Genomic DNA, 27,772 nt, shown 5'->3' with positions numbered 1-27,772 from the left:
CTCCAACAGCGTGCATGTGTGGATGGGATCATTTTTATGCAAGATGACGCACCTCTGCACATTTCATATCCAGTTAAGCAGCTGCTGAAGCGCCATTTCAGAACTGCTAGAATTATCAGCTGCCATTTCCCTACAGCCTGGCTGTCTCAATGACCTGATCTTAATCCATGTGACTTCTGGTTGTGGGGCAATCTGAAAGATGATGAGTTCAGTGTTCCGATTGCAAACTTAGCTGCAATGAAGGCACGCATTGCGCAACACATTCTGAATGTGATGCTGGAAACACTTTGATCAGTTGTGAAACATGCTGTTTCTCGATGTCAACTTGCTGCAGAAAACTGTGGACAGCATATTGGACATGTTTTGCACCAGTCACTCAGAAATTAATAATCCGATTTAATTTTGATTTATGCTTTTTATGTGGTTTTTGGCCTCAGGACAATAAAAAAACCGATTTTTCCCATCCGAAGTGATATGACCTCGTCGTGGATGGGCTTACGTAACTAACAGTATCACACATGTACACCCATGCACACTGAGTAGTACAGTTTGCTTAGCATCAAACATACACCTTAGGCATTGTTGTGTGATTATTTGTCATTTGTAGCCGACCACTATTAAATTATGATAGTTACACTGCCATCTATTGCTACATTTTGTAACTATTTATTTTTCTTCTGCCATACATTTTCCCCATTCTCCAATAATATTACGTTGCAATTTGACGTCATTCTGACCAGTGGCGTTATTTCTACAGCTGTTTGAAAGTTTAATTTTAATTATAATTAGCCTGTACTATTACCAAAAATGTAGTAAAATATGTGAAAGCTCTCATGATTATGAGGACTACTTCATGTAATTTAATCTGTAACACAGGAACTTGAAGAAGTGTTGATTTAGACCCTGAGATATATTCAGGCGGCTAAAAATAGAGAATTACCAGCAAATGACTGGGAGATGAGTTTAAAAGTTAAAGTCACAATATGTTGCAAATATATATGTAACAAATATACATAATTCAGATTGATGCTGTAATACATAGCAATAACTGAAGGAAAAAGAATGGATCTTATAGATGTTGTTTATCTCTGCACACTGTGTCCACATAGAATTTGTTAAACACCACACTTTGTGTTGTTAAAGTTTGAGGATTGTTTGATACATTATTTCATTGAAACAAAACGATCTGGAAAGATAGATACACTAAAATTTAAAGCAAACAAAAGCTTACTAATTTAACAAAAGATTCACACAAAATTGAAAATTAACTCATGCACAAATATCTATAAAAACCTCGAACAGGGCTGCTGAGATTAGCACTTAGAGACAGAGAGTACTGGAGAGAACACTACTTTTACCACAGCAAATATATTGGATGGCATGTTGTATGACTGGGATATTGTCAGATCCTTTTGCACAATCAGCATGAAAATCAAGCACAAGTTGTACAAAACAAACGATCAGTGGTTTTCCCATGGCCAGATAGTGGGCATGGAACACACCACCTTCAAAGTCATACAGATAGTGTGCTTTTCATGTAGTGGGTACCCAACACATGGGACACACGACCTTCAAAGTCATGCATACAATTTGCTTTTCACGTGAACCATGTCAAGGATTGTTGGTGAATATCATGATGAGCCACAAATACTTTTAAAATGCTTTACTTTGGTTACTTCAAATCAGGAAGAACAACCACTATCAGAGTCAAATGCTATGGGCAACAACACATTGACTGCAATACATTCAAATATCACAGCCGATAGGCATACCCAAAAACAGTAAATCCTCCCCTATTATGGATGACAATAACTGATGAACAGCAACACCATTTTGAACCACCACTATACTATGAGATATAGAAGCCACAGCCCTATATATGTACCTCTACTCACCACACATAATATGACAAAGATATTAGTATGGATGCAGGAAAACTGCCACTGGATTCTTAAAAGATGGAAATTGGTTGCCTGAACTGATGAGTCATCATACAGGTTTGTATATGCTGAAGGTAGAGCACGAGTATGTCGGTAGACAACATGAGGCAATGCATCCTGCCTGCCAAGAGGTACTGTTCAAGCATATGATGGAGATATTTTTGCATGCAAGATAAAATGGTGTTCCCCCATATGTCTGGCATCATCTCTCAAGGGTGTATGTTACAGGAAATTGTCCAACCATATACATTCATTTATTTGCATACAACACTCCACAAGTGACTTGTACTTTTATGCAGACAGTGCACCATCACATTGCTTCTGAAATGTGTCAGAACCGTTCGATAAAACTCCACAGACACTGGGACACTTGTAGCCACTCCCCCTTTCATTAACCACATTTCTACTGAATAGATGTGGAACATGACTGAGCAAAAAGTGAAACTCTGAACCCACCGTCGATCAGTCTCCATGAGTTGTGGTCAATGGTTGAGTAGTCATAGATCAGGATAGCTCCCCTGGCCTTTTAGTGACTTGTGAAGTTGGTCATGACGTGTTCCTGCCATCATCAAGGTACGACGTAGATGACTTCAATTCAATTGATCATGAGATCACTTTACCCATCTACATCAAAACAAAACATTTTCAACACAGAATGAGATTACATGCAAGATACTGATTTATTTTCCTAAGACACTAGAGACTCAAGTTATGTTGAAAATCTGCCATTATCAATTTTGTCTGAAAAAGGAAACAAGATCTCAGTTTCCCAACCTTTCATTCTGGTGATACCACTGCGAAATTATTTTTTTGCAGAAAGAAGCCTGTTATCTAGCAAGAATTTTATGTTTACAAGAAATATTTTCATAAGGAATATGTAGCAAGTTTCTTTATCACTAATGCACAGGATGACAGTCATCAAATCTCCAAAAAAATATAGGAACTTGAGATAACTGGTTTATTATACAGCTGGTTAATGAAATACAAAATATCAGATACATAAAGGAGTAGGTGATACATGCTTCTAGTGAAGTATGTGATACTCTGTAATTTTTATCATGTTCATGAATATTTATGATTGCGTTTGTTTCTGTTACTGTTATTAATTACTATTTAACATCATTTTAAATAATTAATGGCCTGCAGAAGGCAAAGTTCATCATCTCATTTCTTATGCAAAGTTACTTTTCTGTACAAACAAACTAAATGTACATAGAGCCAAGCACCACTCACTTGGAGCATTCATTCAGGTGAGATTGTGTTTCTAGTGGAACGCAGTTCAGTGACTTGGTGCAAATGCAAAATGGAGCAAACGACTGAACAGCTGCACACCATCGAATTTTGTGTTGGACTGGGGAAATCAGACATGGAGACATTGGCCATGATTCGTCAAGTTGTCAAGCATGAGAGCATGTCACCAACTAATATTTTCAAGCGACATAAGTTCTTCAAAGATGGCCGAGAGAGTGTGGAAGACAAGCCCCACATTGGAAGGCCTTTAACATCAAGAACCAACAACAGTGTGCAACATGTGCATGAAGCGCTGGATTCTGACCATTAGTTATGTGTGTACATAGTCAGAGATGCAACTGGAATTGATAAGATGGCAGTGCAAACCATTATCACTAAAGATTTGGTAATGCAAAATATCTACACTAAATGTGCCCTGGAGGTCTTGATGGGCAACCAAGAGCAGAGGTAAGTGTCTGCTAACAAAGACCTTTTGCAGTGCATTGAAGCAGATCCCAGCTTTTTGGACAATGTAATCACAGGAGATGAAACTTGGATATTCAAATATGACCCAGAAACAAACTAGCAAAGTTCCGAATGGCACACTGCTACACCACCTCATCCAATGCTCAAATGAGCAAATCCAGAATGAAACCCATGGTCATTGTTTTCTTCGATGGGAGAGGGGTAGTTCTCTATGAATTTGTACTGGAGGAACAGTGCTTCTTACCTAGAAGCGGTAAGAAGAGTGAAGAGAAGGGTCAACCAACGTAGGCCAGTCATAACTGGGAATTGGAAATTCAGAGTGTATATACAGATAGAGGAGGGGGGGATCCTGGATTTTTCCCAGATATCCTGAATACAAATACATCTTTTCCCAGGCAAAAATACTCTTTTTCCTGGATGAAAATACACTATATCCTGTTGTGAAAGTACTTTTTTTCCAAATTAAGTGATAATATACTTTCCACTGGAGATATAAAACTTGTCAGTCTTTGAATGGTGAAGGCTTTATGCACTGCTGTAGAACTTCCCACACCTTAGGATTCATAATGCAGCAAAAACAAAAAAAGAATTGCATTTTGGAAAGATCTTTAATGTGTGGCAACACTCAATTTTTTTTCTGTCCCCCCGCCCCCTTCCCCCGAGTGTGTGATCAGGCAGCATGAACCGCAGCAGCTGAATATTTCCGACATGCACAATTATAAACTTCATTACAGTGAACCAAAAATTTCGTGGGTTACCTGACTGAATATATGTTCTGTCGAGCACTTGGACTTTTCCATAGAAAAACCAATCACAGGTGAAACTGCCCAAGAACTCAAATTGCACTGTTTTTTGAAGGATAATTGTACTTTTTGCCATTGTTACTGCATAATTTGTAATCTATGAAGGCACTAAAATAAATATGGAAGGCTAACTTTGAAACTTGGTCTTTTTTAGCATGTTTTACCCTTTAAGATATATTAATCGCAAATGCGCCAGTGAAGTTTTATTTTATTTAATGGCACAAATGGCTGGTCTTCTGGACTCAAACGTTTTCTAAGTGGTTGGTCCTTGAATTGTTACGTTTTGAATGAGAATCAAATGCTCCATGATTTAACAAATTCATCACACACATTCTCATGTGTAACGTAATTCATCTTGCATAAACAGAAATTTGCTTTCTAAGTAATGCTTCTCAAACCAACATTCACAATACTTTCCCGCAACCTGTTACAAATGTAAACAGTTGTGATGTTGCACTCACTGAATATAGTTTGTTGTTAAAGAAGTATTGCATAGTCTTTGACACATTTTGCTGTTGGCAGAGGATTGTTGTGCAGTGTGTTTTGCTGTTGTGAATGGCACATTTCCTTTGTAACTGAAGTTTCTTTTGGTGTTATTCTCTCATTTATGTTTTACTGCTGCAGTATTATTATGGAGTAGTAGGATAAAGGAAAATTCTTTGTTAGAGAATCATTTCTTTACCAACCAAAATTACAAAAATTTAACTGAAAATTAAAACAGCAAAAAGTTCCCATGTTTTTCCCAGATTCTCGTGGATTAGAAAACTCCCAGGGTTTTCCTAGATTTCCCAGTTGTCCTGGGGCATATAAACTGCTCCATGGTGGCCGACTACCTGACAACAGGTGGCATCGCGATGATTCCCCAAGCCCCTTACAGTTCAAACTTGGCACCAGCCTACTATTTCCTATTCACAAAAGTGAAATTCTCCCTCAGAGGACACCACCATGGAACCCAAGTGCCATCAAAGAAACTTGCATGTGCATCCTTAATGACCTTCCAGAATCCGCCTACCAGGGAGCCTTTGAGTCGAGGAACAGCTGCTGACAAAAGTGTGTCGGCACTTGGGCTGTATGAATAACTTTAGGCATTGTAGCAATATCTCGAATAAATCTATTTCACTGAAACTTTTCCTAATATTTTTCATACAAACCCTGTATATATATATATATATCCATTTAGTCAAGCCAATAGTCTCAAATCCAGGTAGATAGAAATCATTCATGTAATGCAATTTTTATACATGATATACAGGATTTTCGAAATAGAGGTTTCTGCAAAACACTGTAAAATGTTGTAGTCAATCACTAAAGATGTAAAAATTTCCAAAAATATAAATGTTTAACATTATATATATTTGAAACTCTAAATATAAGATTTTAAATAGCATTTTAAGCAGTATCTACAGGATATCACCCATTAGCCAATATATGAATGTGCAATAATCATGTTTGACTTACTGATATCATTAATGACTACAGTGTTGTCCAGGGCAATGTGGATAACAAGTGAGCTCCATTCATCATACACAGCAAGTTTCCTGGAAAGGTAAACATATGTTAGCAATACAAAAGTTATGCTGCACTATTTATAAAGCCTTAGTTACATTAATCTTACTTTAAAACTTGTGCAACAGTGTTAGGACCAAACCACTGTCCGACTTCTTTCCCTTCTGACGCACCCATTAATGCAATCTGATGTATGGAGAAGGGAGCTGCACGACGATCTTCAAACATGTGAAGAATTTTTAGGTATGTGCTGTTTTTTGTGTCTACTGACCAGCGCCAGTCTCTTCCTGAAAAAAGTGATGACAAGACTTTTAAAGAAACGAATACAGTGATCTTTATGTGCTTGAACAGTTGCCATCATCTTCCTTATGAAATATTAAAATAAATCTATTTTCAACTGAATTGATGCTATGATAACAGGTTCATAATTGTTTTTCAAAAACTGTTTTTTTCAAAATAAACTTTGTACCAATGGCCACAGCCGGTATTTCTCAGATACGCAACAATAACCTCATTAATCAAAAAGAAATGGATCTGTCCAGACTGAATCTTTCACTCTGCAGTGGAGAGTATGCTGTTTTGAAACTGTCTGACAGATTAAAACTGTGTGCCATACCAGGACTCAGATCTAGAACTTCACCATTCACTGACAATGCACTTACCAACTGAGCTGTCCACGAGTCATGACCTACCCTCCCAGTGTCTCTTCCATCAGTGCCGATCTACTTCTTTCCTACACTTTTAATCTGTCAGGAAGTTTCAAAGCAGAAAACACTGCAATACATAGTGCAAAATTCATTATGGTAACAATCCCCTAGGCTGTGGCTAATCCATTTTTCCCCAACATCCTTACTTCCTTGAGTGCTAGTCCTCAACATATGCAGGAGAGTTTCTGCATCTACACTCCACGAGCCACCTTAGCATGGGGTGCTTCTGGTATACTATCATTTCTGCCATTCTCTGTTCCATTTCTGAATACTGTTAAGAATGACTGTTGATAAGCTTCCCATGAGCTCTAACTTCTCTGATTCTCTTATCTTGACATTTCACAAGATATATGTGGGAGGAACTAACATGTTGCCTGATAACAACATGTCGAGTTCTATCTGCAATGAAGTCTTAAAACCAGTCACAAATCTGGACCAGTATTCAGTAAGCTTACATTTTGTCCTTGAAATGACAGTATGAAACAGTACTGAACGACATGTGAAGGTCTAGGAACATGGCATCCACCTGGGAGCCACTGTCTATTGTATTCTGGATCTCATGGATGAACAGAGTCTGAGCTGAGTTTCACGAGATCTCTTTCCAAGGAATCCATATTAATTTATGAAGATGGGATATTCTTTCACCAAGAGACTTATAATGCATGCACTTAAAATAAGTTCCATAGTCCTATAACACATGATGCCCATGCCTACCACAGTAATAAAAATTTACATGCCAACTAGCACCGCAAATGATGAAGAGATTGGAGAAATGTATGATGAGGTAAAAGAAATTATTCAAATAGTTGAAGGAAATGAAAATTTAATTGAGATGGGGGAATGGAATTCCATAGTAGGAAAGGGAAGAGAATGAAAATAATAGGTGCATGTGAACTGTGAGACAGGAATGAAAGAGGAAGCTGCCTCGTAGACATTTGCACAGAGCATACGTTAATCATTGCTGACACTTGGTTTAATAGACATAAAAGAAGATTGTGTACGTGGAAGAGACCTAGAGACACTGGAAGGTTTCAGACTGATTATATAATGGTTAGACAGAGATTTCAGAACCAGGCTGTAAACTGTAAGATATTTCTAGAGGCAAATGTGGAATCTGACCACAATTTATTGGTTATGAACTGCACATTAAAACTGAAGAAATTGAAAAAAGGTAGAAAATTAAAGAGATGGGACCCGGATAAATTGCAATAACCAAAGTTTTTGAGAGTTTCAGAGGGAGCATTAAGCAATGGTTGGCTAGAACAGAAGAAAGAAATACCGTAGAAGATGAATGAGTAGCTTTAAGAGATAAAATAATGAAGGCAGCAGAGGATCGAATACGTAAAAAGTCAAGACCTACTGGAAGTCCTTAGACAACTCAGGAGATACTGAATTTAACTGATGAAAAATAGTAGGTAATTTGAAAATGCAGCAAAGTGAAGCAAGTGGAAGGGAATACAAATGTTTAAAAAATTATATAGACAGGAAGTGCAAAATTGCTAAGTAGGATTGGCTAGTGGACAAATGTAAGGATTTAGAAGCATATTTCACTAGGGCAAAGAATGATATTGCCTATAGGAAAATTAAAGAGGCCCTTGGGGAAAGGAGAAGCAGCTGTACGAACATCAACAGCTCGGATGGTAAACCAGTCCTAAGCAAAGAAGGAAAAACTGAAAGGTGGAAGGAATATTTAGAGAGTCTATACAAGGGAGATGAACTTGAAAGCTACATTATAGAAAGGGAAATGGACATAGATGAAGATGAGATGGGAGATACGATACTGTGGTAAGAATTTGACAAAGCTCTGAAAGATCTAAGTTGAGACAAGGCCCAAGGGGCAGACGATATTCCGTCAGAACTACTGATAAGACTTGGGAGAGCCAGCCATGACAAAACTCTTCCATCTGGTGTGCAAAATGTATGAGATAGGTGAAATATCCTCAGACTTCAAGAAGAATGTAGTAATTCCAATTCCAAAGAAGGCAATTGCTGACAGGCGTGAAAATTACTGAACTACCAGTTTAATAAGTGATGGGTGCAAAATACTAACACAATTCTTTGCAGAAGAATGGAAAAACTGATAGAAGTCAACTTCGGGGAAGATCAGTTTGGAGAAATGTAAGAACACATGATGCAATACTGACCCTATGACTTATCTTAGAAGATACGTTAAGGAAAGGACAATCTACATTTATAGCATTTGTAGACTTAGAGAAAGATTTTGGCAACGGTGACTGGAATACTCTCACTGAAATTCTGAAAGTAGCAGGGATAAAATACAGGGAGCGAAGGGGTATTTACAACTTGTACAGAAACCAGACAGCAGTCATCAGAGTCGAGGGGCATGAAAGGGAGGCAGTGGTTGAAAAGGCAGTAAGGCAGGGTTGTAGCCTATCCCCGATGTTATTCAACACTTACAATGAACAAGCGTTAAAGGAAACCAAAGAAAAATTTGGCAAAAATTTCAGAGAAACAAAATAAAAATGCTGAGGTTTGCCGATGACATTGTCAGAGACAGCAAAGGACTTGGAAGAGCTGCTGAACAGAATGGACAGTACCTTTACAGGAGGATTAAGATGAAAATGAACAAAAGTGAAACAAGGATAATGGAATGCAGTCAAATTAAATTGAAATCAGATTAGGGAACAAGATACTTAAAGTAGTAGATGAGTTTTGCTATTTTGGTAGCAAAATAACTGATGGTGGCCAAAGTGGAGAGGATATAAAATGTAGACTGATAATGGCAAGAAAAGCATTTCTGAAGAAGAGACATTTATTAACATTTAATATAGATTTAAGTGATAGGAAGTTTTTATGGAGGCATTTGTTTGCAGTGTAGCCATGTATGGAAGTGAAACATGGATGACAAACAGTTTGGATAAAAAGAGAATGAAAACTTTTGAAATATGGTGCTACAGAAGACTGCCAAAGATTAGATGGGTCAATAATGTAACTAATGAGAAAGTACAGAATAGAATTGGGCAGACAAGAAATTCGTGGCGCAGCTTGAACAAAAAAAGGGATCGGTTGATAGGATGCATTCTGAGACATCAAAGGGTCACCAACTTACTACTGCAGGGAAGTGTGTGGTGTAAAAATTGTAGAGGGAGATCAAGAGATGAATACAGTAAGCAGATTCAGAAAGATGTATGTTGCAGTTGTTAACTGGAGATGAAGAGGTTTGCACAGGACAGAGCAGCATTAAGAGCAACAACAACAACAACAACAACAACAACTACAAACATCAGATTCTAACCAACTACACTGAAATCTCTTGAGACATTTCACACTTCAGGATACAAAATGTTAGGAGACAAACAGCTCATACACAGGCAGTGAAGTAGCCTGACTGTAATCTATGTGACCATATTCTGAAATCATTGATCATGCAAAACCCTACTCACACTTTTCCCACATGATATACTGAAAAATTTGGATCAAGGTAGTCAGGCAGATGCAATATTTCTTGATTTTCGAAAATCATTTGACTCAGTACTACATCTACGCTTATTGTCAAAAGTACGATCATATGGGGTATCAAGTGGAATTTGTGACTGGATTGAGGATTTTTTGGCAGGGAGGATGCAGCATGTTATCTTGGTTGGAGAGTCATCATCAGATATCGAAATAATTTTGGGTGTGCTCCAAAGAACTGTGTTGGGACCCTTGCTGTTCATGTTGTATATTAGTGACCTGAGGACAATATTAATATTAACCTCAGACTTGTTGCTGATTCTGTAGCTATCTATAATGTAGTACTGTGTGATAAAAGGCACTTAAATATACAGTCAGATATTGATAAGACCTCAAAGTGGTGCAAAGATTGATGACTTGCTTTAAATGTTGAGAAAGGTAAAACTGTGCACTTCACAAAACAACTGACATAGTATACTATGACTATAATATCAATGTATCACAGTAGGAATCGGTCAACTCATGCAAATATCTGGGTGTAACACTTTTTAGGGATAAGAAATGGAATGATCGAATAGGCTCAGTCACAGGTAAAGCAGCTGGTGAACTTCAGTTTATTAGTAGGATACTGGGGAAATGCAATTAGTACAGAAAGGAGATTGCTTACAAATAACCTGTGTGGCCCTTTCTACAATACTGATCAAGTGTACCAAACAGGATTAACAGGGCATACTGAACATATACAGAGAAGGGCAGTACAAATAGTCACAGGTTGGTGTGACCCATGCAAGAGTGTCACAGAGGTGCTGCGGAAGCTGAACGGGTAGATCCTTGAAGATAGATGTAAACTGTCCTGAGAAAGCCAACTTACAAAGCTTCAGAACCAGTTTTAGATGCTGACTAGGAATATACTGCAATGAACTGTCTCGCTCACATAGGGATCGTGAGGGAAAGATTAAATTCTAGCAAGCATCTAGTGGCATTTAAACACTCATTCTTTCTGTACTCCATACATGAACAGAACAGGAAGAAACCTTAATAATTGGTAAAATGGGACATACCGTATGCCATTCACTTCACAGTGGTTTGCAGAATATAGATGTAGATGTATGCCTCAGCTGAGCAAAAGCAATCAGGAGCAAGCAAATGGCCCCCACACGTGCAGAACAAGGTACAAACCCAGTACAATACATGACTACCTGCTGGAAGCCAACCCCAACTTGCACCTGCAAGCGGGAAAACTGATGGGTGGCCTCGGGCACCCATACCCTATGGCGCAGGATTATAACAGCCTTCATTAAACTTTTCTCAAAATCTTAAAAGAACAAATGTAATAGACGTATTTTTCTGCTGTATTGTCCTGTTCTGGATCCAATACTAATATCTTACCTAAGTGTAACATAACTAATGCCTGAGCTAGAACCATCTGGCCACATCGCAACATGCAGCCCCATCCTTTATCTGTTGTCAGTCCAGTGTCTCCAATTGGAATGAAACTTCTCCTATATGTGAACCACAGTCTTGTTTGTATATCCTTTCTTATGACTCTTAGGTCTGAAACAAAATTTAGATTTCCATCAATGTGACAGCATGAAAAATGAAAGTACAATCATATCTATTACTTACAGATATGCAGCATTTTACAAAATATGTGCATCATTTAATGAATAAACATATATACTAATAACACACACAGAATACATACCAAAAGGGGACATGGTGAAAATGGTCTAAAAGATGGAACATGAAGTTTCATGGAATTATCGGAACCCCTATTTGAAATGTATGATATTTATTAAAAGGAGACTCTGTGACAGATAATAAAGTACACTGGACTAAGACTTGCACCCAGATCCTTGTTTCAGTACACAATATTCTTCTCAACTGAGCTAACAAGGCACAGCTCGGGAAATGCCTTCACAGCTTCAATTCCCACAGTATCTCTCTTCTACTATCCTATCTTCACATAATATTTATGTAGTTTTAATCTGTTGGGATGTTACACAAAGCTGACAGTCCACTGTAAGAGGTAGGTTTATCCCTGAACAACTTCTAGGCTATGGCTGTGCCATTTGTATGCAAACTGCAAGTACAGCAAGGTACAGTGGGTGGACAAAAATATGAAAACACCATAAAAAGAACACATAACCATACCTAATGTGGTGTAGGAAAGCTGTTGGCTTCCGGTCATCTCAGAATGGATAAACACAGGTCCTATATGGTTCTCAGGAGCATTTTAAAACAGAGGCCCTGTCATCTTGGAATTGTTCCAAGATGACAGCGTTACCATTAACCCAGATAGTCCTGAATTTTTTTTTTTTTTTTTTTTCAAAATTGATTTATGTCTTATCTAAATTCATTCACGGGGTTGTAAGGAAGAAATTAAAAACAATTTTGAGTATTTATTTTTATTTAGTATTTCCAAAAATGGGTGTCCTTCCAGAAGGACGTCAGGACAATAAGGGAACATGTTTTTAAAGTATATGACATCGCGCAATTTACTTGTTTCGGTTTTTATACTTCCAAATAAACATAAATAAATTTGAATTATAGGCTAAAACAGCTAATAAATACAAAAAACAACGAAAATAACCTATACACATATTTTATGCACTAGCAACAAACATGAAGTGGTTCATCACATTTTGTGCACATAGTAGTAGTTTTTTTGTGGCAACTTCGACATTTCAGCTGCTTCTTCTTTTTTGTTACCTCATCTGTTGGTAATTCAGCAACATAATGTTCTCTTCCATCAAATCTAGAATCTAGTTTTGCCCTCTTACTAGGACGTCCTCTGCTGGTAGTGACTCTTTTGTGACTTTCAAGAATTGCAGTGACAATTTGACGACGAAATGTCAGATGATCTATGGGTTCTTCATTGTGCTTGTAAAGATCCCAGGCATTTTGCTCTGCAATGTCTATAAAATGTGCAATGATCGGGAAATACCACTTTTTCCCTCTTATAGAGCATCTATATAGGGATACATTTTGGTCAGCTCTATCTATGCCTCCCATATGAGTATTGTAGGAGTGTAATAAGTTAGGTTGAGGCACGCTAATCCTTTTCTTTTGTTCCCTGGAAAATCTTGCTACAGAGCGTAGTGGTTGCACTCTGTCAAAGTTGGTGGCTACAGTAACAACATTGTTATCATTCCAACGCACAATGGAAATCCCGGATGCTGAGTCAGAACAAACTTCATATGATCCTCTATTTTCTTTTATCATTTTTTCTACAGGTGATAGAGTACAATTCTTAACTCTGTTTCCTCTTATTGTTCCTGTTGCTTCCACGCCCCTCTCTTTTAGGTCATGTAGTAGTTCAACGCTGGTGAAGAGGTTATCGAAGTATATTCGATATGGAACATGTGGAAGTAACTGGTCAACATAAGTCATTACCACACCGTACCCCATACCTTTCGTTTCATAATCCTTACTACACGTGCCAGCTCCTTGGTAGGGTTCGAGCCAAATAATATAGCCACCACTTGTGCCTCCACACCAAAATTTGAATCCGTATCGGATTGGTTTCCCTTTTATGAATTGTTTGCACCCGTGACTTCCGAAGTATGGGACCATCGACTCATCGACAGAATGATGCCGCACGTGAGGCGCAAATTGTTTGAATCTATCATTCAGCATACACAGTAATGGGCGGATTTTCCCAAAACGGTCTGATTTATCTAAATTGTCATTGTTGCATACATGCAAATTGGAAAAGATGAAGTCAAATCAGGTCTGATTTATCTAAATTGTCATTGTTGCATACATGCAAATTGGAAAAGATGAAGTCAAATCAATCTCTGGACATGGCATTTGTTACGAGGTCGTTGTGACTGTCTTTATCTGATTGCCAGTACATCTTTCTGCGTGACACTGTTACATATCCACTAAGCAGAAGTATTGCAATAAACACCAACATCTCATCTTCTGAACAATCACCTAGTCTATTTCTCTTGGCTGCGTACTGATTTGTGTATGTGACCATCATTAGAAGCAGTTCGTTATCAAAAAACTGTTGGAAATACTCAAGCGGTGTTCGCCCTTTCTTCATTCCAACTGTGAACATTAGAGGCCACACAGGTGTTGGATTAACAATTTCACCACTTTTCCAGTTATATTTCTTGAGGTTTAGAACTTTATTCTTCGATAGCCTTGCTGGTTTGTTTGTGGTTGTTGTTGTTATTGTTGCTGTTTTTGTACTGATGGAGGGTCCTGGAACAACATCAGAGGTGAAGGATTGTTTCCTTGTTGCATTCACAGCATTACCATTGGTAAAAATGGCCAAATCACAAAGCGCAGTAGCATTGAGCTGACTTGCTGGTAATTTATCTACACTTGGATTTTCTTCAGCACCAGAATCTTCATCTGTTATGTCATCAGTTGAATTTAGAGGAGGGTGTAATGTTACATTCACACCAGCATTAGGTATTTCCTCATCTTTTGATTCTAACATGTCCAAAAGTTCCATCAGTGTACATCGTTTGCTGTGAATACAAAATGACAACACATTACCCTGACGTCCTTCTGGAAGGACGTTTGAAAACATTATTGAATTACAACTGACGAAAACTTTCAATCGTAATATAAACCCATAAATAATATAGGTTAATTCTTTAAGACATTATATGACACGTTTCAGAATTATTGACGCAATATGAAAGAAAATATACATACCCATCGATGACAAGGTCAGTCAGTTCGTCCATGGTAAAATCGGCCCTATCTTCAAGACACAGTTTCTCACTCACTATGAACGACACCGTCAAACTGACTGTCGCAGCGCGCAACTGACTCTGCCTACTTCATATAACAATGCGTACCAGTCCATTGTAACAATGCTTTATTCGCAAAAATAAATAATTTCAACAGTGAGTAACGCCGTCCTTCTTGAAGGACGTCAGGGTTATCTGGGTTAAGGAACAAACACTGTAACATGGGATGGACCTGACTGGTCAAAATAGTTACATAATCCTTGGCAGTATACGACCTTGCACAGTGACCATGGGGTCAATAAAATACCATTATATGACTACCCAAACCATCTCTGAACCCCCATCATGTTTCACTCTTGGGATGTAAACTCAGTCAGAAGCTGGAAACAGTGTGAAAGAAGACTCATCTGACCAAAAAATAATCTTCAATTGCTCCATAGTCCGGGTTTCTGGCTTCAGCACATTTGCATCACTGATGAGTGGTTTTGTAATTCCAGCTTGCTCTGCAATTCCCTGCTTGTGGAGCTCCCTTTGTGTTGTTTCGGCACTGAAAGGTTTGTGAGTGTGATATTAAGTCCTGCTGTAACTACTCCAGCTGTCATGCTCTTATTTTTTTGTCATAATCTTCTTCAATGACCATCTGCCATGATCATTCAGCAAACACTTTTGGCTGAGCACACACTTTTGGCTACAATGTGACTTAGCAGTTGATGTTTTGTGTGCGGTATAAACCTTCCGATATGTTGCCTCTTGAAATAGCAAAAATTTCAGCTACATTGGTAACGAAAGCATCCACCATACGATCACCAACAATTTGCCAATGTTCAAATACCCTGAGCTCTTAACATAATATACTCTCAACTACACAGAACACTGTTCTGCCCATGAATGACACTTGCAATGCTGTTCATGGATAAATACAACAGTGCAACATGCAGGCTTGGCTAGCATCTGCATTTGTGTTCACACACACATTTCTTATGGTGTTTCCATGTTTTTGTCCATCCCCTGTATGTAGGAAGGCCTCTGTGAAGTTTGTCTTCGTAGAAGTGAAGCCACAGACACAACGGGGGACAGTGTGAGGATCTAAACTGGTCTAGGTAGTGAAATATCTAAAGATGATTTCATTGACAGTCTTAACCTTAATTTCTTTAAGTACATAGATTTCTAGGCTATGTGCACACAGTATAATACAGTAGTTCTAAAGCACAAGCAATGACACGATATAATGCTTGTGGTCTGGTACTGCGCATAAAAACTTAGGATCAAGTGTCAAGCAATTGTGAGGAAGTTGGCCAAATACTATCTGCTAATGGAGAAATAGTTATGTTGCAATCTGCATTGCTTTGCTACATGTAAAATGAGGTGGACAAGCAGCAGTGAATGTGCAACCTGCAACTTGCTTTTTTTTTTTTTTTGTACGTGGCTCCATAAAGGTGTCTTGTATGTCTGGATGTATAGGGATACAAATTATTAAGCTAGATGCTGTGGTGGCTACCATACAGTTAAGAGTTTTTTATCTGGTTCTGCTGTAGACTGAAATGGTGTTGCTCTGTACATATAAGACATTTTATTGGTCACACTATTTCAAATTAATCCCTTGCTGGTCAACTTGCTTAACTATCTTAGCCTTGTCAAATATCAGTTACAGACTGGACACTTGAAATGTGCAGCATGTCAGTAACAAATGGTATGAATACAATAGGTGCCGATTCTCTCCAATGAGGTGGAATAAAAGACAGCCTATATGTAATGTGGGCTCTTAATGGATTTATCATTCATTGATTGGTGTGAATTTTGCAGAAAAGATCTGATGTTATGAAAAATTTTGGTCACAGCTTGGCACACACTAAGCACGTCACTGCTACAAACCAGTCAGCATGTGGAAGCCAAAATTGATATTAAGTGAATGGTTACAAACACTGTAAAGAGAAAACATTATGACACAAATAATGTGAGTTGAAATCAATACCAATGAATAAAGCCAAAATCATCTTAAGCAACACCACACACAATTACAGTCGCAAATCTAATTGCAGGTTCCGAAAAAGAAGTAATAGTTGTATTTGAAGATCAGCATACAGAAATTTTAATAACAAGGTATGAACAGTCAATCCCACTACCACACCACATATTTATTTCCTGTACTGGAACTACTATTTATTCCCATGTGACACATTTGCTGCAACCCTTGGAGTCACAGCAGCCAAAGTGGAACAATCTGCCACACAGATAATATCACCAAAACTCTCCGAGTCTGTCTACATATCGCTAAAGTGAAGAGATATTAGAAAAATCTGACTGAGCTTCATACTTGTTGAGCTACATGGCAAAAGTAAGAGAAATCCTGCAGTATAAAACTTTCAGTAAACAATGGGTACTGAATGGTCACAGTACTCACTAGAATGGGTTCAAATGGGAACTGTCCATGTATGATGGTTAAAAAGGGATATGGGACTCATCAACACAACTAGTCTAAGTATGTTGATGCTGGGGCTTTCAACAAATTATGGTGATATCTAACGGAATTTGGAGTGTCCTGCACATTTATAATGGTATACACTACATCAGTGCCATTACAAGTGAACAGTTGGTCAAGTCACACAAGAATGTTCACAGGGAAATACTCTACTATATAAAGGTGCGTTTACACTGCGATTTGTATCGTAACATGTATGAGATACATGTATATGCGACTTTGCGACATGTATCGCGACTTGTATGAGTTGACAAGTATCTACCTCATACATGTATGAGCGTGTGTTTACACTGGTTAATTTGTATCACTGTGCGATGGCTTCCGACGACAATTTGGAAGATTTCACATTTTTATGTGCTGGTATACTTGCTCTTTTGGAAGATGATAGGAAGAAAAGGCGGAGGAAGCATAGATGGTGGCAGAGAGAGTTTCTTCGCAAATGCACTACTCACGGAGCTTACACAATGCTCGTTCAGGAATTAACACTAGAGGATGGCGCATATTTTAGAAATTATGTTAGGATGAGTATGGAGGATTTCCACGGTTTGTTATCTCTTGTGGCTCCTCTTGTGTCCAAAACCAACACAAACTTTCGGGAAGCAATTCCACCAGAGGATCAGCTGGCAGTAACACTCTGTTTTTTGGCCACTTGGGATTCCTTTCCAACGTTAATGTATCTGCATAGAATATCAAAAAGGGCCATATGCAACATTATTCTTCATGTTTGTGAGGCCATTGTGCAAGTTTTATCCCAAGAAGTGAAGGTAAAAGTTTTATATATATCAGAGTATGTAATACATTATCATTTTTTCATGCATCTGGCATATATATCAATTTTTTGCTATTATTCCAGCAGCCTCGCGTGATAATGTTGACAACGGATGCTAAAGCCGACAATCGTGTGAGAGATGTTGGCATTAGCAATCGCGCAACAATGCAAATGTTTTGTCATGAAATCATAGTTTTACGAGGACAATTACTTTTAACGAGCGGACAAGGGTACATACAAGTGGCACATACATTTTGCACCATAAATTCCTCAAATTTTGCTGAAATGGGTTAGCTTTTAGTTCTTTGGAACGACTGACATGCTTCACTCAGTAATACAACATCACAGTTTCTGAGGACACTATCTGCACAGTAAAGATATCCAACAACATTAATTTGTATTTAGTTTTATTAAGTAGTACTTGACAGCACATGACATGTATATTTCAACATTTATACATGTTTTTAAAGAATCCATAAATTATGTTGCATTTGCATCTATTAGTTCATCGTTTGCCTCCTGCAAACATCTGTATATTCCATTCTCAAGTCTTGCCATAATTCTAGTATGGCCATTTTCCTACAGAAATCTGAGCTTATTGGCGACAAAGTCACCCAAGTGGGTAAACTGGTCCCTTTTTCTGCCTGATAAATTGTCGCCAACTTTTCTTAAGGTCTGTAAAAGACCTTCTCTCTCTTCATCCAGGTCTCTCCTGGCTCTCTTCAGTGCACTTGATCTACCACTTCCACTCGGACTTGGAGTGGTACAGGGTGACACGGTTGCAGATCCACTTTCATGTGGAGGCACAGAGATGACTGGAGTGGTTTCCACTTCCACAATGTCTTGTGGGGGCATGGCAAATGTCACCTCCTCCATTTCTGTTACATCAAAAGGGAAACTAATGCTTCCTTCTCCTTCTCCTTCACCATCTCCATCTGTGGCTTCCATGACCTTTAAAATACATAACACATTTCTAAGGCAAAGTGAGCTGTATGTTATACATACATTATAATCAAAGTATCTTAATGTACTGAGAATTTTTTGAGTGTCCATCCGTAAATTAAATTAAAAAAGTAACAATTTTCTTTCCAGCTTCTTGCTACTAAAGGGGAACGGCTGAAAATTGCCAAAGAATATGAAGAAAAATGGAATTTCCCCAGGTGTTTGTGAGCTATAGATGGGGGGCACATTGATAATGTGGTACCACCCAACAGTGGAACAGTTTATTTTAATTATAAAGAGCACTTCAGCATTGTTTTGCTAGCAATTGCTGATGCTAATTATAGAATAATTTATGCAGATGTTGGCACACAGGGGAGGATTTCAGATGGTGGTGTCCTTAGACACCACATTTTACAAAATGTTACATACCAAAACTCTAAATATACCACCATCATCTCCTCTTCCTGGTAGGAGAAAGCCTGTTCCATATGTTTTCGTCGCTGATGAAGCCTTTGGCCTAGAGGAAAATATTTTGAACCCATTTCCAGGTCTGCATGAAAAAAATAGTTGGCAACGTATTTTTAACTATAGAGCATGCAGAGCAAGAAGAGTAATAGAAAATGTATTTGGGATTATAAGTGCTGTTTACAGAGTGCTGAGGAAGCAAATGCTTCTCAGTCCGGAAAAGGCTACAGTGGTGGCACCAGCCTGTGTTTATTTACATAATTTTCTTCAAAACAGAAAATCTCAAAGGTATTGTCCAGCAGGAACATACAACAGAGAGGGAGATGATGGCAACGTAATACCTGGGTCCTGGAGGGACACCCCTACTGTGCTGGAGCCACTGCCCAGAACTGGCCGAAGAACTTCATTGCTGAATGACAACAGAAGAGAATATGCTGAATACTTCTGCAGCATTCAGGGCTCCATCCCATGGCAGTATGGAAAATAAGTTCCACATCATTATTAAATGATGACATAAAGGAATAATATGCTCTATTCTTCTGCAGTATTCAGGACTTCAAACCATAGCAGTATGGAGAATCATGTTTTTCAGTGAAATTGTAAATATTCACATTATGTAAAGCATTAGCACGAAAAAATGTTGCCAAATATATGATTAATAAAATAATATAACAAATTTACTTACTGGTACTACTTCATGTGTGCCCCTATGAGAGAGTGGTTTGTAATTGTCTCTTATGAACTGCATACTTTCAAAAGCATACCATGTAGAGTGGTGCACATTGCTTTTAGCACTTCCAGTTCCTTTGCTGCTCTTCCTTTTCGCTAACTCGCGACTATATTGGTTTTTTAAATTATGCCACTTGTCCTCACATTCCTTCCTTGACACGTTAAATGCCTTAGCAATTTCCTCCCACTCGTTGTACCTTTTCTGAGTGTTCTTATAGTCTCCTAGTTTCACATCCCATATACAAGGATACCTGCGTACTGCCTCTATAAAATGCAGTGTATTTTGTTTTGACCAAGAAGTCATGGCAAATTTTAAAGTATTACACGCGGGTACAACACACGACACAATACACAAATACCTACACAACAAACGACAATCGGCACCTCCAAAACTCAAACAGCCGCCAAAGAGCCTGGTACTACGCATGCGCTAATCGTCAAAATAAGCGGCAGGTGACAAGACGACAGGAAATGATAGTACTGCGCATGTGCGAGTTCTTCAAATGTCGCTCATACATGTCGCGTATACGGCCAAAAAGTGATATACGAAATGTATACGCGACATGTATGAGCTCGAGGGCCCACATAAAAGTTCCATGAATTTTTGTATGAGGTGATGAATCGCGACATGTCAAATTGACAAGTCGCTCATACATGTCGCGATACATGTATCCCAGTGTAAACGTATCTTAAGGCTGAAATTTGTGTTCAAAGAACTTTTACATCTGATGGGAATTCTCACATATGCTGACAACCTATGCCACAATATTAGATAGGTGCATAGGGTCAAAGCATTTTTGTTTTGCATATTGGTATTCCAGTTGCATGGGTTTATTTATCAACTGTCATTTTTTATTTGTAGTTCACTGTTGCTATTTGAGTTTATGTATTGTGATTTGGAGATAGTGAGTGGAGCTGTAGATGCTAGTAAATGGAGTGCCAATTTGAAAAATCGGAGCATTTCTGACAAATTCTTCTGTTCAAAGAGGGGCGAGAGCAGTAGAGGCAGCCAGAAACATTTGCGTCTTGTGCAGACATAATGTCACCGGACACAGCAGAGCAAGAAAGTGGTTTTCTGGTTTTAAGGAGGATCATTTTGACATTAGTGACCCTCCACGTTCAAGACGACCTTCGGGGTTTGGTGACGATCATATAAATGCATTAACCCCACAATGATCAATGTCAGTGTATCAAGGACTAGCAAATGTGATGAAATGTGCTCATTCCACCATTGTGTACAGCATGCTTTCTGGATGAAAATGCACCCCGAATATGGCTCGAGGAGATCTTTGTCTTAAAATGAAGTGATTTCTACAGTTGTGGAATTGAAAAGTTACCCCAACATTGGCAGACTGTCGTAAATAGTGAAGGAGAATATATTACTGATGACTAATGTCTCTGTTATGTGTATCTGTAGTGTTTATTAAACTTACAGAAAAACGCTATGAACTTATGCATCAAACCAATATATTGCAGCTCAACACCTTGACATTGCGGTAATCAAGACAGAATACAAGCTCGGCTTGGACAAAGGGGATGGAAGACAGAGAAGGAAGACAATTAAATATGACCAAGGAATCTTTCTGGTATATGTTTTAATTGATTTAGGGTTACTACAAAACACCTACATTTGTATGGTCAGAGGGACTGGGAAGCTAGTTCCTGCCAAATACGAGTCCTGTGTACTAAACACTGTACCACCTCAATCAGTGACTGAAACAAAATTCCATGTTTATTACCAAACTTTCAAAATCACCACTCATGACCCTAGAGATTGCATCTATCTTGTATTTTAGGAATAATACAACTGGGAATATAAGTAAAATAAAATATAAATACATTAATAGAAAATGTAAACAAAAAACATGAATTCAATACAAAGGCTGCTGTCTCAGAGTAGTCTGAATTTTCAATTTAAACTTTTCCTGCAGCAACTGTGGTACTTCAGGAAGCAACACAATAAACATTTTCAGTGCCAATACTTGAAGCTGCCATGGATTTTGACAATTAGTAACCTGTGATGTCTCTAAAATTTCTCTCTTTACTATCATTGTAACTGTGGATTTCAAGCTGCATACTTAAGTTTGTTTTCTTGCTTTCCTGTCATAACTGAGGCAGTTGAAGGCATAATGACTGAGGATAGTCACTACTCCTAGATGGATAAAGGAAGGTTTGCAGTGGTCCTGGTTCTTATTTGGTGTTGAATTGTAACTGTCTTCTATCGGAGTACCAGGAAACACAGATTTCTGAGTGGCCGCAAAACTGTAACCTGTAACTGATTTGCATGGTACACCATTAAGAAAACCTGTTGGTACTGCATTTTTAATATTTTTAAGTGATATACAACATGTGCAAGTTTTGCATTCTTTTCAGGTTAATTAGTTATCAATCATGATACCAAGAAGTTTCGCAGCCTTCACGTGATCCTACATCCTAATCATCAACACTATGTAACATCTGCTATGTATTACATTCATTCTGTTTACCATGAATGACTATGGTTATACTGAATAATACCGGGTGGCTATAATAAAATTTCCCTATTTAATACATTATAACACAGAAACTAATTACCATACGAGTACCAGACTTGGTAGCATTAATGTCCAAAGTATAGAGTGCACGATTTTCATGTGTCACAGAACCACCATCCAGTTCCAACAATGGCCACCAGGTACTGTGATCAGCCATCATGATTCACAGTCACACATCTGACCAGTTGCAGTGCACTTGGTGGCGTGTCAACATGCGCTTGGACAAAAGGAAGCTCTGTTATCAAAACAACAGTAATATGGCAGCTGAACTTCAAGAATATCACCAGCTGAAAGGGTTACAGAAGGGTCAGCTTTCTCCACCTGCTGTGCAGAGCATGATGAGAAGTCATTCAAACCAACTGGAGAACTGGCCATCACTCCGGGAAGATGGTTATGACAGGTTGCACCACAGGTGGTTGATGAAATCGCTGTTGCTATGGCAGACAATGCTGTGTACAATTCCCGATGATCAGGCAGTGCATGTGTAGTATCACGACACTTGAACATCCCGTGGTCCACTATATGGAAGGTGCTTCGAACAATTCTCAAATGGTATCCGTATAAGATCCGTGTCATACAGCAGCTTGCACACAGGATGCACAACGGTGTGTTGACTTCACTCTCCAGTTTCTCACAAGGAATGAAGTTGACAAGGGCCATCCCTGGACCATCCTATAGACAGACAAAGCTCATTTTTCTCTGATGGGTGAGGTGAATACACAGAATTACCGAGTGTGGGGATCTTAATCTCCAGTCACTGTGCATGATGTACCTCTGTATGCTAAACATGTCACCGTATGGTGCGGGTTCACAGGTACATTCATCATTAGCCTACTCTTTTTTGAACAGATTAGCACTCAAGGATCAAAGTCATGCAGTGTGGCTGGCCAGCGTTACTGCGATATGCTTTGCCAGCATGTCATACCCACTTTACAGGAGAGAGACGCATTGAACACGACAGTTTTCATGCAGGAGGGGGCCTCACCGCTTATCGCTCGTGAAGTTAACCTGCTTCTCCAAAACACATTTGGAAACAATCAAATTATCAGCCGATCGTTAACCAAATGCTTGGCCGGCACGATCACCTGATCTCACACCCTGTGATTTCTGGTTGTGGGGCTATCTGAAGGACAGGGTTTACCAGAGAAGCATTCACACATGTGCTGATCTGAAGCTCAGCATATCAAGAGAGGTAGCCGGCGTACCTAAGGACATGCTTTGTACTGCTGTGCAGAATGCAATCCTGTGCTTTCAGACTCTTCTGGCACTGGTGGGTGCCATATTGAGTTCCTTTTGTAGCAGTAATGGTACCAGTATGTAACGGCATGATAAACCATAACAGTACATTAAAAGTGTTTCAACTGAATTGATTCTGCATTATTTCTCTCCCCCACGTACTTGACATTAATGCTATCAAGTTTGGGGCTCATACAGTGATTAGTTTACATGTTACAATGTATTAAATAGAGAAGGTTTAATTATAACCACCCAGTATGTCTTAATGAATTGCCACAGCAGGATACTTCCTATTAAATAATAAGGTTCTATCATGTAACTCATGAGTCAGACAAACTATTCTTGCTGCCTTTATTTGTATACGTCCAAACATACCTGAAATATCTATCTGGTATGGATTCCACACACTTGAAGGTCATATCAATATTTTAAAAAATTGTACTTTAATGATTTCGAATTTTGTAATTTTATTCCACATGTCAAAACATGGAAAAATCCAAAATTAATTATGGTTTTGTGTGTTTCATTTTTGAATTATTAATTTTTAAAGTTTCTGGAATTGTGAAATTTCCATCACATTTTGAAAACAAAATGGCCATATATCAAAAACTATTAGACTTACAGGACACAAATTTGGACCAATTTATTCAGTTTCTTACAATTAAAAATATGGCAATTTTTTCTCAAAGCAACCTTTTCCAAAGCAAACTTTTTTAAATTCTTAAAAATTTCAAAATTGGATTTTTTGTGTTAAAAAAATATGCACGCAAGTTACACAATTCTTGGTGCCAAATTTCATTAGGTGTTCCAATGAGAAGAGGTTGAAATAAATTTTGTTTCACTGCAATTTGATTTGTCGACTGTATCAAGTACTCTTTGTATGCAGGCCAGTTCAGAAAGATGGTGCTGGCAATCCTGCGTACATTTAAAAACAATTAATTTTAGGAAATCCAAAGGATGTTCACACTTTTCAAATCAAACTATCCATAGATCCAAATTGGATTCTCAAGTTTGCTGACTTAAAGTGAAAAACTTGTATTGTAGCTGTTTGAGAAAATGTTAGCACTTTCATGAATAGAGTGTATTTTTAAACTTGTAAGAAACTGAATAAAATGGTACAAATTTTAGGCCTCTAAAGCAACTAGTTTTTGAGATATGGCCATTTTCAGGTTTCAAAAGTGACAAAAATTGTATCATTTGGAAACTAAAAATGAATAACTCAAAAATAAAAGATCAAAAAAAATTTTCATTTTGTGGTTTTTCATGCACACAACTGCTACAGGTTGACAATTATTGAACTATATGAAATAAAACTGTCATAACTTCTGAACAGTTTGTGTTAGGACATTCAAATTGCACGGTTTATTGCGGGGCATGATGGGAATTAGTATAATTTGGTTTAGCAATGAAGCCCACTTTCACTTGGAAGGGTTTGTCAACTAGCAAAATTGGCACATTTTGAGGACTGAGAATCCTCATTTCACAATCCAGAAGTCTCTTCACTCTCAACGGGTGACTGTGTGGTGTGCAATGTCCAGTCAGAATAATTGGTGCAATATTCCTTGATGGCACAGTGACTACTGAACGGTACGTGAAGGTTGTGGAAGATGATTTTATCCCCATTATCCAAAGTGACCCTGATTTCGACAAAATGTGGTTCGTGCAAGACGGAGTTTAACCCCATCAAAGCAGGAGAGTGTTTAATGTCCTGTAGGAGCACTTTGGGGACAGCATTATGGCTTTGGAACACTCAGAGATCACTGGTGTGGGTCTCGATTGGCTGTCATATTCTCTGGATCTGAAGACATGCGACTCCTTTTTATGGGGCAATATTAAAGACAAGGTGTACAGCAATAATCCTAAAACAATTGCTGAAAACAGCCATTCAGCAAGGCATCAACAGCATTGCCGTTCTGACACTTCAGCGGGTCATATAGAATTTCGCTATTCATCTGCGGCACGTCATTGCCAATGATGGCAGGCAAATCGAACATGTCATAATCTAAATCTGAATATATGTAGTGATGTTTACACATTGAATAACATGTGTGCACATCGTAGTTTGTAACTAATTTACATTTTTTCATTAGTTCAATAATTGTCATCCTGTACTAGCACTGTACATAAAAATCACGAAAATTTGTGATTTCACATGAACTGACCCTCTACCAATACTCCACATTGAGTCAGACAAGTGTTTTGCAAGTACTCTTCTTTGTAGATTGACTACATTTTCTCAGTATCCTACCAATGAAACAAACTCTGCCACCTGCTTTACTTATGCCTGAATCTGTATGCTGTATGGTCATTGCATATCATATCCCCACAAATTATTACATCCCAGTATTTGTACCAGCTGACTGATTCCAATCACGACTTACTAATTTTGTGGTTGTAGGATACTATATTTCTGTGTTTCATGAATCACAAAAATTAACATACCTGAACATTTAAGCTAGTCACAAATCTTTGGACTGCCTTGAAATCTTATCAAGATCTGACTGAATAGTACTGTAGCTATTTTTATAATATCTCATTATACACGGTTGGTTATAACTACTGTCTTGAAGTACTGTAATGCTTGGATACACAAATGATTGGTTGTGTATCAGCAGAACAGCAAAAAAGTACATATGAGTAACTCCATTTGCATTCTAGATGCAAGGAAAGTTTATGCACTATCACATCTGAATGTCGATTGTTTGTGAGATTTGCAGGGTCGTGGCCTATCAGACAAGATTTATCATTCCATGATACTTTTGCTCGCACTCATCTGGTTTCTCCTACTGTCACAAGAATACAGAATTCATCAGTTCGGAAGGACCATACTCATTGTTATCCAGGATCTCAACAGTGGCGCACGACTAATGCCAGATAACAATGAGATCAGGTCTGCTTGGTCAGGCAGGACCATAAAGACATGTCACATACTTTGAGTCAGGAAATGAGTTTGTTTGAAGCAAAAGAATTATTGACACAGGTAGCAGAATGATGACTGGATCACAACAGATTGCAGTATGTAATCTGTGTTTGCACTTTCGGGTGGTGCGACAGCAGAGGCACACTGACCATGTGCACTCTGCGGCAAAAGTGGACATTGTAGTGGCATCATGTCATCTTTTCAGACACGTCACAGTTCTGTGTACAGCATCATGATGGGCATATCTACATAGGACACCCTGCAGAAAAAAAAAAAAAATACTTTGCCAGGCTGCATTTGTCATCATATGGGCCCGGCATCTGCCATGGTAGTAAGGGGCGCTACTGTGTAACAATATGACCACCTGTGGTTCATATAGCTGGTAATTTCTGATTTGTTAAAAGTGGTTGCCCCCTATCTTCGAGGCATCCATGATGTACCCTCTCAACGGCAAGACGGTCACATTGCCTGTATTACCAAAAACGTCTACAAATTTCATCATGTATTCTTTCTATACTATACTGTACAGCACAATCCATATTTTCTTTTTTTCCTAATCCACTCCAGTGTTGCAATTTTAATGAGCAACACTATATATAACTGCATATCTGCAAAAATTCTCAATCTGAAGTTCAATTAAAATTACTTGATAGTTGACACTTTATACGTTGTAGCTGGTTTCTTCCAATCAGAATGCTCAACATCACACCCAAACTGTTCACTGTTGCCAAACTGCCACAACAGTTGGTCAATTCACTTCAAGTTCCTTATCCAGGATTCTTTCTTGATGTGTTTGGATGACGAATCATGCCTCTAGCACTTTTATTCCATATTTCATCACACATGACTGGATTCTTTCATGCAAGATGTGATTCAGCATTACATAAGCAGTCTGTTGAA

At 38.4% G+C, this 27,772-nt stretch overlaps 1 protein-coding gene across 1 annotated transcript in view; it reads right to left on the bottom strand.

Annotated features, from left to right (window-relative positions):
* The window catches only part of LOC126190941 (cysteine protease ATG4B), an 86,621-nt gene that overhangs the window by 50,173 nt on the left and 8,676 nt on the right, over positions 1-27,772 (bottom strand). Inside the window, exons 3-5 of the mRNA XM_049931583.1 lie at positions 11,476-11,640; positions 6,075-6,252; positions 5,918-5,997 (exon numbers count right to left, since the gene is read on the bottom strand). Coding sequence (XP_049787540.1) covers positions 5,918-5,997; positions 6,075-6,252; positions 11,476-11,640 — 423 coding nt within the window. The remainder of the gene's footprint in view (positions 1-5,917; positions 5,998-6,074; positions 6,253-11,475; positions 11,641-27,772) is intronic.

Source organism: Schistocerca cancellata, chromosome 6 (assembly GCF_023864275.1).
Source record: "Schistocerca cancellata isolate TAMUIC-IGC-003103 chromosome 6, iqSchCanc2.1, whole genome shotgun sequence".
Classification (NCBI taxonomy): Eukaryota; Metazoa; Arthropoda; class Insecta; order Orthoptera; family Acrididae; genus Schistocerca; species Schistocerca cancellata.
The sequence above is the reverse complement of the archived record's forward strand: the minus strand, read 5'-3'. Positions and strand labels throughout refer to the sequence as shown.